Source organism: Brassica napus, chromosome C9, assembly GCF_020379485.1.
Source record: "Brassica napus cultivar Da-Ae chromosome C9, Da-Ae, whole genome shotgun sequence".
NCBI lineage: Eukaryota > Viridiplantae > Streptophyta > Magnoliopsida > Brassicales > Brassicaceae > Brassica > Brassica napus.
In genome coordinates, this window is record NC_063452.1 from 39,046,783 (window position 1) to 39,060,716 (window position 13,934).

General features: G+C 41.9%; 3 protein-coding genes across 6 annotated transcripts; 2 read left to right on the forward strand and 1 right to left on the reverse strand.

Moving 5' to 3' along the window:
* On the reverse strand, nucleotides 1–2,903 carry LOC125593475 (uncharacterized protein At3g60930, chloroplastic-like). Of its 2 annotated transcripts, none has more exons than XM_048770148.1 (2): nucleotides 1,179–2,903; nucleotides 1–1,105 (listed from the first exon to the last, which is right to left on the reverse strand). In XM_048770148.1, exons 1-2 carry the CDS (start codon nucleotides 1,675–1,677, stop codon nucleotides 582–584), a joined length of 1,023 nt encoding a protein of 340 aa, XP_048626105.1. In that variant the 5' UTR covers nucleotides 1,678–2,903; the 3' UTR covers nucleotides 1–581. Both variants share the same exon structure in this region, with proteins under 2 accessions (XP_048626105.1, XP_048626106.1).
* A 7-nt stretch (nucleotides 2,904–2,910) lies between these two features.
* On the forward strand, nucleotides 2,911–13,577 carry LOC111211653. Of its 3 annotated transcripts, XM_048770146.1 has the most exons (6): nucleotides 2,911–6,424; nucleotides 6,504–6,710; nucleotides 6,792–7,357; nucleotides 7,426–7,758; nucleotides 7,846–8,199; nucleotides 8,304–13,577. In XM_048770146.1, exons 3-6 carry the CDS (start codon nucleotides 7,301–7,303, stop codon nucleotides 8,583–8,585), a joined length of 1,026 nt encoding a protein of 341 aa, XP_048626103.1. In that variant the 5' UTR covers nucleotides 2,911–6,424; nucleotides 6,504–6,710; nucleotides 6,792–7,300; the 3' UTR covers nucleotides 8,586–13,577. The 3 variants fall into 3 exon arrangements, with proteins under 3 accessions (XP_048626103.1, XP_048626102.1, XP_048626104.1); XM_048770145.1 differs by having other exon boundaries at nucleotides 2,911–6,710; XM_048770147.1 differs by lacking the exons at nucleotides 2,911–6,424; nucleotides 6,504–6,710 and having other exon boundaries at nucleotides 6,749–7,357.
* On the forward strand, nucleotides 9,526–13,577 carry LOC106435034. Its single transcript, XM_048770144.1, has 2 exons — nucleotides 9,526–12,558; nucleotides 12,853–13,577. The coding sequence occupies exon 1, from the start codon at nucleotides 9,765–9,767 to the stop codon at nucleotides 11,313–11,315; it is 1,551 nt and encodes a 516-aa protein (XP_048626101.1). The 5' UTR covers nucleotides 9,526–9,764; the 3' UTR covers nucleotides 11,316–12,558; nucleotides 12,853–13,577.
* Nucleotides 13,578–13,934: the final 357 nt, after the last annotated feature.

Below are 13,934 nucleotides of genomic sequence, written 5' to 3' on the forward strand. Positions count from 1 at the left end.
TAATCCCAACAATCCTCACAGCTCGAAGTCGAGGAACCCGGACATGGAGATCCCGAACGAGCTCACTGGCTGATCCAGCTCTCCGTCCGCAACTCCGGCACCTTCATCACCGACACCGGTTCCCGCTTCCGCCGTGTCCTCCGAGACCTTGATGGAGTCCCAAAGCTGTCGGACCCTTCCTTCGATCGGAGGAACCAAGGATTCGGCATGGGCACACCCGTTAATAACACCCGACATCTCGGCAACCTCGGCAGGAAAAGAGAAGTCTTCTTTCTGCGATTCGTAGAGGGTAGCAACCGAGCCACGACACTCGCGGAAATCACCCACGAATTTTTGAGCATCCTTAAAGCTCTCGAATTGGCTGGCAAACAAAGCAGCCCTCCGCTTCATTTCAGCGACAATCGCTCTCTTTCCTCTCCTCCCCGCACGGACAAGGGCCCGAGAATGGAGCTCAGCCTGTCTCCGGCTCTGTTCTTTGACCTCCTTCCGAAACCGAAAGAGTTCCCTTTCAGCCTCCTCGGCTTTGAAGTGAGAGATACGCGATTCCCGGAAACTTCCGTCGAGCGCCGCATTGAACACCCTCATCCCCTGCACAAACTTAAGATCGGAAAGGGAAACAAAAAAAAAAAATATATATATATATAATTTAGATCAAAGTTCAAAGGATAAACCTCGTTGATTAAGCTGGAGCCTTCGGCGACTACTTTCCTCCTCGACTCTTCGTCCAGCGACTTATGAGTAGTAAAACCGGGAGGAAGGTCGGCGAAAAAGTCGCTGGGAAGGAGAACCTCGCTGGTTCCACTCCTTTCCCCTGGGGAGAAACCAGGGTTCCATTCTGGCAGTGGAAGATTTCCCAAGACGTTCTCGGAGGCAACTCCCTTGCCTTTCCGAGACCTGATTCTCTGCTTCTGAGCAGGCAGGACATCAATGACCGGTTCTACGCCATACGGAACGTCCAGAGGTTGAGAGAAGGCTCGAGATCGATGGAGCTCCACCGCGCTTCGAATCCGATCGACGGTAAAGGAATTCCAGAAGAATGGCCTGCTGCGGAGAAGATCTCGCTTGGCAAAAATATCGGCAGGAGTCGGCGGAAGGATCCTGTTCACTGCAAGATAATAAAAAATCGTCTTCACATGTTTTTAAGGTATCAAAACGAAAAATATAGCTATTCGTATTACCACGGGTGAAGTTCCACTCCCGACGGAATAGGTGGAGGTAGCTCTCCTCGACAGACTCCCCATCTATCCGGACAAAGAAAAAGCGCTCGAACCATGCCTTAGGATGTGAAGTGTGCCCCTGAATTATAGCCATACCCTTCTTTGGCGCCATGCGGTATGAGCCATCGATCCCCGTTCCTCTCGTAAACCAAAATCCCTCAAAGTCGCCAGGGTTAAGGTCCATTCCTAGCTCGTAACTCAAGATCAACACGCCAAGCCAATGCTGGAAGGCCAGAACGCTTAGCTGGCTGATCGAAAGCCCAAAGTGGCGAAGCGTGCGGACGATGGTATCAGGGATCGGAAACCACATATGGCAATACACCAGGAAGGCCTCGTAGCAAGTAATGAAACCTTCCGGAGGGTTCTTCGCACTCTCGTTGCCATTCGGGATCCGAAATACGACTCCACTTGGGATCTGGTAAAAGTCCCTGAGAGTCGTGGGGAAGTCGGAAGAGACCATGCTCAGTGCAAGGGGTGCGTTTGGCGACCTCACAGGCCTCTTAGGAATCAGAATGTCTTGCGAAGGCGGAGGCGAGCCGCAAAGAGCTTTGTAGTACGCATCCTTTGCTTCTTCCTCAACTTCGAACTCTTCTTTCGGGGAGATCACCTCATTGGCAGAAGAGTCACCCGAAGATGAGTGTGAGGAAGAATTCCTCTTTGAAGATCCGTTTCTTGAAGACCTTTTCTTTGAGCAAAGAGAGATCTTGGAGAAAAAATTCCTATCTTGGAGAAATCTTTTCTTAAGGGAAGAAGTGAGTAAAGAATTTGAAAAACTTACTTCCCTTACTTATACAATTTTTTTTTCTTTTTTACTATTCACCTTTGACCTTTCGACAAACGATTACGTCTAAATTCTACCTAGAACAGACCATACCGCAAGCTAGGACCTAACACCTAGGTCCACGGATCCTAGCTAGCTGGGGGGCTAACTGTTGGAGTCAAAATCGGTCACGACGGAATCGATGTCCGAAAGTCCTTTTTAAAAACCCGAATCTCGGTCAAAACTTCAAAAGCCGAGAAAAAGAACAGCCAAAACGGATCGCCCGGCTAGCTCGGCCGCGACACGGGCCAGCTCGCCCGGCGAGCTCGGCCGCGACACGGGCCAGCTCACCCGGCGAGCTCGGCCGCGACACGGGCCAGCTCGCCCGGCGAGCACGGCCGTGTTGCCAGCTGAGTCGCCGGCGAGCTCGGCCGTGACACGGGCCGGCTCGCCCGGTGAGCACGGCCGCATTGCCGGTCGACTCGCCGGCGAGCTTGGCCGTGACACGGGCCAGCTCGCCCGGCGAGCACGGCCGTGTTGCCGGTCGGCTCGGTCGATCGTGCCGCTGATCGGCTCGCCCGGCGACCGCGGCCAATTCTCTGTGGACCATTCCAAACCCGGTCTCATCCCATAACCATGCATCTTCGTCCGAAGTTTCCGTAACTCTGTCTTTGGGTCCGTGGATACGACACCAATGTTCTGTCTAAAAAATATCGTCGAAAGTATTCAGGAAGTTGGGAAGGTTATGTCTCTCGAACAATTTCCTATTCTTCGTAGTAGAGCAGGTTACAGTTAACTTAACACCAACTGCCTCGGCTATGCGAAGAAACAGGGTTCCGTTGGAAGAACCATGCCTATACCAACAGCTACTTCGCGAGTAAAATCATAAAAACGCTAAAGTCTCGATACGGCCCAAAGAGGGTCCGAATTGCATACAAGGGCCCATCTTTGGTCCCAAAAGACTTGAACCCAAAAATTGGTATGACGGTTTATCGCATCCGCGGGAATAGATAAATGTCAAATTTCTGAAGATAATCACAAGGAAGAAGGAAATATGGAAAAGCCCGCTTCATGACAAATCCGGCCCGAGAAGAGGTAAACCGACCTAAGGAGGAGTATATAAGGAGGACCTAGGACGAAGAGCATGAGAGAGCACATCAAAGCAACTTAGCACTTAGAGCAATTTAGGCATCTTTTTCTGTTTTTACTAATCGAGCTGCGACTCAACTAGTTTAGATTTAGGTCGCTAGACTAGCGAACATACCGACAACTCTTGTAGCCTAGGTCTTTACTTGTTGTTCACGCTCAAACGTGAATTTGAAAATAAGATCCTCTTATTCTCTTTTTCTGCTTATTTTCATTTTATTCTTTCATATTGATCGTGTCGTGTGTGGCCCAGCAGATAACCGGGACCTTCAGGGAAGGCTAGGTTAACTTGGCTTTCCTCCGATTAACAAAACTCGACGGTGTGAATTTCGGTTCCCACATCGTGCCGACCAGTTGGCCAAGCATCGATCGACAAGGTTGCTCCTACATCGTTCGATAGTGTAACACCAATGTCGCTCGACAAGGCACCTTCACCATCGATCGACAGACATTATGAATTTGGACATCGCGCTTATGACATCTATGGAGCCAGAAAGTTCAGATGGGAACAGAAGGACGAATATGGTGTCTACAGAGATGAGTCTGGATATGCAAGGAGCGTAGCTGGTGAGATGATCCCTGTTACCAAGGACAACATCAGAAAAATTCTGGAGAGAGCATCCCTATTTGAAGAGAATCACTTATGTCTTCCAGAACATGCCACTTCTTTCACACCTACAAAACTGGCACCAGATATCTACACCAATGATGAGATTAATGAGATGGTGACTGGTATTTGTGGAGCTCAGGAAAATCTAGGAAATGAACTCAAGACATTGGTAGATGACACTTATCAGCCTTTGGACAGAGGTTACAATGAGCTTTTCAGAAGTATGGCAGATATGAGGACAGAGATTGAGAGTATGCAGCACAACCTTGAGAAAGAAGCTACGACATCACCATCGATCAACGCCAACACAGTAACATCGATCGACGTCAAGCCACATACATCCCAGATTCCTACAGAACCGAAAAGTTTGGCAGAGAAGAAGGATGAATGGGAGATCGCATACATCAACACGGGGATTAACGACGTATACAACCCTCTCAAAAACAATGTGGACTGGTTAAGCACGAGAATTGATCTGCTACAGCAAGATTTGGACACCATTCGCAAGAAGGATCCACAACCAGCCACATCGATCGATATCTGCACCATCACATCGATCGACAGCAAGTTTGCAGCCATGGAAGATAGGTTACAAACCTACGAGGATATGCACGACCGTTTCACCTCACCTATCATGCGATACTTGGACACCTTGTCTACACAGATGATGAATGTCCAGAGGGACATTGGCAAGCTTAACGATCAACATGATTTTCAGAAGTTGATCAGATCACATCAAAGCTTTACGCAGCTCTAGACACCATGGAGTAATGACTTGAGAAGCGGTGTGATGACATCTACTTTCCATTCGACGTCAGACTCGGTGCACTGGATAGCCAAGCAGAGTGGTTACAGAAGGAAGTCAAAGCCATTCAGAGGCAACTCGCATCTCAACACCAGATATCAGCATCAATCACCAGAAAATGCTCCAAATCGATCGACAGTAAGGCACCAGCATCGACCGATAAACACTTGGTCGCATCGATCGATACCACGTCTACACCAGACGACGAGAAGCTGATACAAAAAAAAATGGAGTCAATGCATGAGGAACTGAACGAGCTATCAGTATACGCCTACGACAAGATAGGATGGCATCAGTTCAGCATTGAAAACATCCTAGAAAGGCTACAGAACATCTCAAATGCAATACAGAAGATGGATGAGAGATGGACAAGCACTACAGGAAATGTGGGTATTAATAGCGTCGTAGCATAGCGTTTTTTGCTTCTCTACTATTGTATATAAACACGGGCCTTTATGATAGCGTTTTTGAAATGTATAAGCTATCTTTGTAGTCACGGGAAAATAAAATAATTCAGCCGCGTTAATTTGGTAAGTGGAGGCGCCTTACCATTGCAAATCAAAAACTAAATGCTATCGTATATGAAAAAATATATTAAAAATAACTTAAGTATTAATCGAAACCGAGACTTCATTCTCTTCACTTCACTCTCTTCACATTCCTCAAAATCAAAACCGACTCATCGAAGTTCTTCAGAGTTCTCTCGAGTCGAAGCTTCAATTGGTATGAGTTTCGATTTGATTCTGAGTTTAGAATAGAGACTGGTTCTCTCGAGTCGAATCTCTTTGATTTTGGGTTTCTCTTTGATTCAAATCTCTTTTCACATGCATGTCCGCGTTAACACATGATTCGATTTTGATTGTGGGTTTCGATTAGGTTTTGAATATGATTGTGGGTTTCGATTAGGTTTTGAATATGATTGTGGGTTTCAGTTTGATTTTGAATATGATTGAAGGTTTCGATTTGATTTTGGGTTTAGATTTTTTGATCGAATGGCTTGATTTGATTTTGGATTTGTTTATCAGTTTCAGAAATGGCAAAGACAAGAGGACAAGTTGGTTCTCGTCGGAGTAAACGTAATCAAGGCTTGGAGGTAGTAGATCAAGAGGACAAGGCACCGCAACTAAAAGTGAAGAAAAGAACAGCAAAGAAAACGGCTTCCCCTAAAAAGAATTTAGTTTTAACGCCAACGAGAAGAAGTAGTAGAATCAAGAAAGTGGCTGCTGAAGATGATTACATAGAAGATGTAACACCATCTGACGATGATGAGGTAGAAGATGTTACACCTCCTAAGGATGATGAAGTACAAGATGTAACACCTGCTCAGGATGATGAAGTAGAAGATGTAACACCCGAAGATAAGGATGATCAGGCTGAGAAGTCAATGTCTGAAGAAGATAAAGACGATGAAGAGGATGTCAATGGGAAAGAGGATGAAGAAGATGGCGATGTCAATGGGAAAGAGAATGAAGAAGATGGAGATCTCAATGGGAAAGAGAATGAAGAAGAACCGGCCAATATGGAAGATGATGGAGTTCTTAATGAGAAAGGGAACGAAGAGGAAGCTTGCGAAGAAGAAGCTCGCGATATGGAAGAAGATGGCACTGCGCAAGATGATGAGATTCCTAGTACTGAAGGAGTTGAGCTAGCAGGGGAGGAAGTTTCAAAAAAAAAAAAAAGGACCTACAAAGTTGCGTAGAGTGGCTGAAAATCCCAATGATAAGATTATGGTCACATTCAATGACATTGGTGAGCATGTTGGACCTGGTTCAGTAACCCTATCGTCGTTTCTTGGTCCTCTTGTGAGGGAACATGTTCCGGTTACACTTGCCGATTGGAGAAAACTTGATGCAGCGACTAAAGCAACAATGTGGGAAGAAATTCAGGTTTGTATATATATTAGTATGTTTTGTTTAACCGCAAGATGAAATTATAAACATGTTTAACTTGATTATTGTGATGCAGGGGAGGTTTAACTTGCAAGAAGAGTGGCAGAAAGCTGTTATTTTCAAGCAGCTGGGAAATGTGTGGAGGGCTGGGAAGTCAAGGCTGGTGTCACAAGTACGTGTGGCGAAGACTGCAGCTGAGAGAATAGCTTTAAAACCGAGCAACATCCCATCCCTTCAACTGTGGAACACTTGGGTTAAGAGTAAGACTACCAAATCTTTCACAGTGAGTTATCTACAACTAAGTAAGTTTCATCCTTAAAGGTCATGTCTGATGGATATAATCAATGTCATATTTATATTGTAGGAAACGAGTAACAAGTACAGAGCGATGAGAAGAAATCAGATTCCTCACACCACCAGCCGCAAAGGAATGCTTCGTTTAGCTGATGATATGGTAAAAGAGTAGTCAAACATCTACATATTGTAGATCAGCTTGTTAGATTAAAATGGTAGTGAGATATGTTTGTTTTCATATAGAAAAAAAAGAGTAAAGACCCAAGTAAGGTGAGTAGATCCAAGGTTTGGATTGCGGGACACACTCATGCTGATGGCAGACCTGTGAAGCCCCAGTTTGCTGAGACTATTGTAAGCATTATGGAAGTTGTATATTGTGTATAGTTAATAGACTATGGCAATGAATGATTTTGTGTTTAAATGATTGTATCAGGAACAAATACAGTCACTTGACAGTCGGATGGACTCCACATCAGCTGCTGATAACATAAGGGAAGATGCTGTGAGCAAGGTTTTGGTAGAGGGATTACAGCTAATAAGCTAGCATATCTGCAATTTAGAGACGCTAAGATTGCAGAAATGAAAAGTGAGATTGAAGAGTTAAAGGGGATGGTGCGAGAATTAGCTGAGAAGAAGGTAATCCTTTTCATTACCTTTGGTCAATTAGTTTTAAGACATTTACGATTTCCGTTGCCTTTTCTCAGAAAAGTAATGTTGATGCTGAAACATCTGAGAGTAGTGGTGGATTCAAAGAAGGAGTCAGAGTACAAATACTGGATTGGATTGAATCAGAGGATGTTGTTGTTGGTGAAGGAGAATTCTGCTCTGCTGAACCGAAGTACAAAATTGGTCGTATACCAATTGGTCCTAATGCAGTGGCTATCGTAGTTAAGTATGCACTAAGCGCATCAGCTTCACTCTGGAGGCCTACTACGGATGTGTTAACTCTTGATGAAGCTGTGGGATACAAGATATCTTGGCCAATGGATAAAGTGATTTTGGATAAGGATCCAAACTGTTCTGAAGATTTATCTATGGTAAATTTTCAAATCTTGTTTTCTTCTTACAACAATTGAGTCATCTCTAATCATTACTAAAATTTCTAATTTCAAATCTTGTTTTAGCAAAGCAAGGAAGGTGAATATCGAAGATGCAAGATATATGATTGGACCAATGATGAGGACGAGGTCATTGCTGAAGGTCTCGTGTGCTCTTCAAAATCCAAAGACATGGTTAACAACATACCTCTGGGTCCCAATGCTGTTAGTGTCGAAGTAGTGAAGGTGTTCAATGATCAAGCATATTTGTGGAGGCCAACCGCTGATATGTTCTTGATTGGTGATGCACTTAGCGAGAAAATAGCATGGCCAGTCCTAAAGGTTGAAGTCATGCCTACACCTGCTACAGAAGTAACACCAACTAAATGTGCAGGGAAGAAAATAGCATCACCTTCGAAGCCAGCCAAGAAAAAAGCAGTGGTATGTAATTGACATGAAGTTAAATTTTTTTATTTGCCTGATGATTGATGTTGCGTCCTTGATTGATGTTGGAACTTGCTTCTGTCATCTTGTTTGAGTTGTAGAGTCCAGGCAGCACTAGTTCGACCAGAAGTCCGAAGCAGAAGTGCACTCTCTTGGATTGCAACAACTCTGGACGTAAGGTAGCTGAAGGAAGGGTAGCTTCAACGGATCCGAATGAGTTGTGCCACTTTGTACCCCTAGGTCCAAATGCAAGCAAGGTGTGGATTGATGTGGCTAAGATCGGTGATGCAAAAGTCTGGAGGCCAAATTCAGAGATTGAATACATATCTGATGCAATGGGTTCGGTTGTGGCATGGCCAAATGACAAAATCAAGTTTGTCTAAAATTGTCGTCTGAAACATTTTTCAAGTTGGTTCTCATCGGCTATGTATTTCTAGTGTGTGATCGAATGTTTAGGTACTTTTTTACTCGGTTGAAATCATGTATGATATTATGTAACAGTTAGCAGACAAAAAAACAAAAATTATGTGTTATATTATGATATAAGGTTATGTGTGAAAATGTTTAGCTTGTACAAACCTATACCCTATACCCTAATTGTACTTGATTTCACAATTAAAATCCTATACCCTAAAGTGAAATCCCTAAACCCTAAAGTACAAACCTATACCCTATACCCTAATTGTACTTGATTTCACAATTTTGTTCATTCTTAAAAGGATATTGTAATCTTAATTTCACAAAACTGATTAGTTATAAATTTTATAAACACTCATTTGTTCAAACCCTATACCCTAAAGCCTTTGTACATACAAATAAGTAGTAGTGTTTATGAACATATGAGCTAGATTGATCAATCTTATAAAAGCTCACATAAAAAATTTATATTCATACAATTTTTTTTTTGTAAAATTGGAAAACTGAATATTTGATTTTTAAGATTTAATTTAATTTTTTTTTGCTTCAAAATCATATTTATATATTAATTTCCAGATTTCAAACGAAATTAATACCTTGAGCCAATAAGGAGTAACCTCCAAGATTGCAGACGTGGCAAACCATATGCCGATGGATGTGTCTTCCCAACTTCAATCTTAGCCATTCTTTTTATTTTTTGAGCCAATGAGGAGCAACTACTAAGATTGCACTCGGATTAATCATAGACCGTCCGATTTCTCTCCAAATCTTTGATCACAACCGTTCATTTTTTTCTGTCTCTGTTTGCACTCGGAAAATTTCAGAACACAACATCTCTCTTTCTGTCGAAACTCCTTTCTGTCTCGCGATCTAAAATCAAAAAAACCCTAAAGAAAGCACATGTATCTCTCGAGCTAAAATCAAACCAGCTGTTCCTGTATTCGCCGATTGAAAGTAAGCAAATGGATAAGTCGTGGATTTGGCTTCCAAGGTATAACCTAAAATCCCTCGATCTCATTTCTACTCGCCGATTGAAATAAAGCTAACTTCTTTTGTCTGATTCTTGTAGGAATAGCCACGAGTATTCAGAAGGAGCAACTAATTTTGTGAATTCGTCCGCAAAAAGATTGGGAAGTCTGTCTGAAATGCTATGCCCTTGTAGAGACTGCCGCAATCTGAGCCATCAGTCACTGGATAAAATTGTGGAGCATTTGGTGATTAGGGGTATGGATAAGAAGTATAAGAGTTCTCGTTGGAGTATTCATGGAGAAAAAAGAGATTCTGCAGAAGACAGTGTTCTTCAATATGAAACAGAGGCGTTTGATTTGTTTAAGACAATATTCTCCATGGACGAAGGTGGTCCAAACCCGACAACTGACAACGAAGACGATGAAGCACCAGAGGAAATTGAGTTTAAGAAAAAGCTCAGAGACGCTCAAACGCCATTATACTCGGATTGTCTCAAGCACACAAAGGTTTCAGCTATCATGGGACTTTACAGATTCAAGGTTAAAAGTGGTGTGTCGGAGAACTACTTTGATCAGCTGTTGGTTTTACTTGAGGATTTGCTACCTGAAGACAATGTTCTTCCCAAGAGTTTAGCTGCAATCAAAAAATTTCTGAAGATCTTTGGGTTCGGCTACGACAGTATTCATGCTTGCAAGAATGATTGCATATTGTATAGGAAGGAGTATGAGAACCTAGAAAGCTGTCCAAGATGCAAAGTTTCAAGATGGGAAATGGATAAGCACAGTAATGAGTTAAAGGTGGGGATTCCGGCAAAGGTCCTTAGATATTTTCCAATCAAGGACAGGTTTAGGAGGATGTTTAGATCACAAAGGATGGCTGAAGATCTGCGTTGGCACTATACCAATGCCACTGAAGATGGTACAATGCGGCACCCTGTTGATTCTATCTCTTGGGCACAAGTGAATGCTAAATGGCCAGACTTTGCTGCTGATCCACGGAATCTTCGACTTGGGATTTCTACAGATGGGATGAACCCTTTCTCCATGCAAAGCACCAATCACAGCACATGGCCAGTGTTGTTAGTGAACTATAACACGCCTCCAACCATGTGTATGAAGGCTGAGAATATAATGCTGACTTTGTTGATCCCTGGTCCTACTGCTCCTGGTAACAACATTGATGTTTACCTAGCACCACTGATAGACGATCTAAAGGATTTGTGGGCTGAGGGTATTGAAGTGTATGACTCATTTGCGAAGGAGAACTTTAATCTCAGAGCCTTGCTGCTTTGGAGTATCAGTGACTATCCAGCCTTAGGAACACTGTCTGGATGTAAAGTAAAGGGGAAACAAGCCTGCAATGTATGTGGAAAGGATACACCTGCAAGGTGGCTTAAGTTTAGCCGCAAGTTTGTCTACATGAGTAACAGAAGGAGACTACCGCCTGGCCATCGTTACAGATATAAAAAAGCTTGGTTTGACAACACTGTGGAGGAAGGGAATGCTAATAGGATACAAACAGGCGCTGAGATATATGAGACACTACAAGCTTTTACGAATGATTTTGGTAGACCTCTAGAGAAGGAAAAAAAAAGGAAAAGACTAGAGTTGGAAGATGATGAGAGGTTACAAGAAGAAGAGTGTGAAGAATCAAATGAACTATGGCGGTGGAAGAAGAGATCAATATTCTTTGATCTACCTTACTGGAAGGTAAACTATAGTAACTGACCTATATTATCTGATTACTGGAAGAAGAGATCAATATGTCTAACAGTTTCTTGTTTAATGTGTTAGGAGTTGCCTGTTCGTCACAATATTGATGTTATGCACGTAGAAAAGAATGTGTCCGATGCTATATTGTCTCTGTTGATGCAAAGTGCGAAGTCAAAAGATGGGTTGAAAGCAAGAAAAGACTTAGAAGATATTGGAATCAGAAAGCACTTGCACACAGAGGTGAGGGGAAAGAAAACATACTTACCTCCTGCTGCCTACTGGTTATCGAAGAGAGAGAAGACCATTTTCTGCCAAAGGTTAGCTAAGTTTAGAGGCCCTGATGGTTATTGTGGTAATATTGCGAATAGTGTTTCAGTTAACCCTCCAAATATTGGTAGTTTAAAGTCGCATGATCATCATGTCTTAGTACAGAACTTGTTACCAGCTGCATTAAGAGGGTTGTTACATAGGGGTCCTAGGATAGCCATAAATAGATTATGCAGTTACTTCAACAGGTTGTGTCAGCGCATCATTGACCCAGAGAAACTTATATCCATGGAGACAGAGTTTGTGGAGACAATGTGTCAGCTGGAGCGCTTCTTCCCTCCAGCCCTTTTTGATATCATGTTTCACCTTCCACTACATTTATCAAGAGAGGCACGGTTGGGAGGACCAGTTCACTTCCGATGGATGTATCCCTTCGAAAGGTTTGATCAACATCTCTCTTCAATATATCCACTTCCCACAATGATGTTTGACTAATATTCATATTTCCTGAGTTATAGGTACATGAAAACACTAAAGGCTTTTGTTAAGAATTATGCAAGGCCAGAAGCATGTATGGCTGAGGCGTATTTAGCTGGAGAATGTGTTGCATTTTGTTTAGAGTTCCTTAAAGAATCAGTACCAGTTCAAGAAGCAGTTAATCGTAATGAAGATGTTGAGGCTGATAGAATGGTGGTTGAAGGCCGACCTCTGCAGAAGGGTATAGAGGTTACCCTGTCAGATAAAGATAGAGACATTGCACATCGATATGTGCTAATGAACATGGCATCTTTGGATCCCTTTCTTGAGTAAGTAATTCTCTATGTTTCTTCTACTTGTTTTACTCATAATTTCATTTTCATATACTGTTGTTTAATTTAAAATCAGGATGCATTTGGAAGAGTTGCAAGCTAAGGATGCTCGATTGGCTAAAAATGAAACTTTGTTATGGAAAAACCATACTGAACACTTTACAGAATGGCTTAAAAATAAGGTTACAAACTCCAAATTCTTTTCTTGATTATTATTGTAAATACTGGTTAGCTTGTTTGGTGATGACTAGTTAGCTTGTATCATGATGCCTGGTTTGTATCTTGAAGAACATGTCCATATTTTAGCGAATTGATGTCTGAGTAGCTTATAGCTTGATGAAACTGTCTGGATTTTTAGTATTTTTATGACTGGTTAGCTTGTAGATTGATGATTGGTTTCGTGGTACATATTATCATGTTTTGATTATAATTTAAGTACCTCGGCTTGATGATAATCCTCTGATTTCCTGCGGCAGATTCATTTAGACTCAAAAGATAGTCATTCTAAGGAGATAAGGTGGTTGGCATTTGGACCAAGAAATGTTGCTTTAGCACATAAAGGATTCATCATCAATGGCCAACGGTTTCATACTGATGCGGTCAAGCTGAAGACACAAAACAGTGGAGTAACTTATGAAGCCTTTAGCATGTGTAGATCAAGTGCAAGAGATATGAGACAGGTCGCGGATATGATTACATACTATGGAGTGATAAAGGAGATTTTGGTCATCGACTATCACATGTTCAAAGTGCCACTCTTTAGATGCAACTGGGCAAACACAGCGAATGGTGTGAAGGAAGAAGATGGCTTCACTCTTGTTAACCTTCATATGAACCAAGCAGCCTATTTGAAAGATCCATTCATTCTACCTTCTCAAGCGAAACAGGTTTTCTACTCTAGGGAGGATGATGCTTCAAATTGGTATGTTGTTATGAGAGCACCACCTAGAGGTTATCATGAGTTGGAAACAGAAGAGGATTTAGGTGGTGCTCCTTTACCTGTCCAAGAAGTTGATGATATGGGTGATGATATGGATGATGATAGTGTATATGTTAGGGATGATTGTGAAGGTTTATTAGTGGTAGATTGATGATATGTTGTATGCTTGTGTGATGGTTTGTATGAATGTGATAATGTTGTGTTATGGGATTTGAATAATTATATTGATTTTTGGAATTTTAATAATTTATATTGTTTTTATTTCATATTTTTGAATTAATTATTTAAAAATTAATTCAATAATTATTATTAATTAATTTTGGCATAATTATAAAACTAATTAATAACACGAAACATTTGCTATCTTTGCTACTAGGAAAAATCAAATTATTTGGTTCTAATAACATTTATTAAACGTTATTATAAATACTAACAATTACGAACACAAAAGCGCTATTGTTATACACTTAGTAATAGCACAGAGGAAAATCGCTATTAAAAGGGTTGGACTTTTTATAACGGGTGATGTCAGAGCGTCCATGGAAACGCTATTAAACCAAAATGATAGCGCTTTTCGTCCGCTATTACTAACCACATTTCCTGTAGTGAAGAAATGAT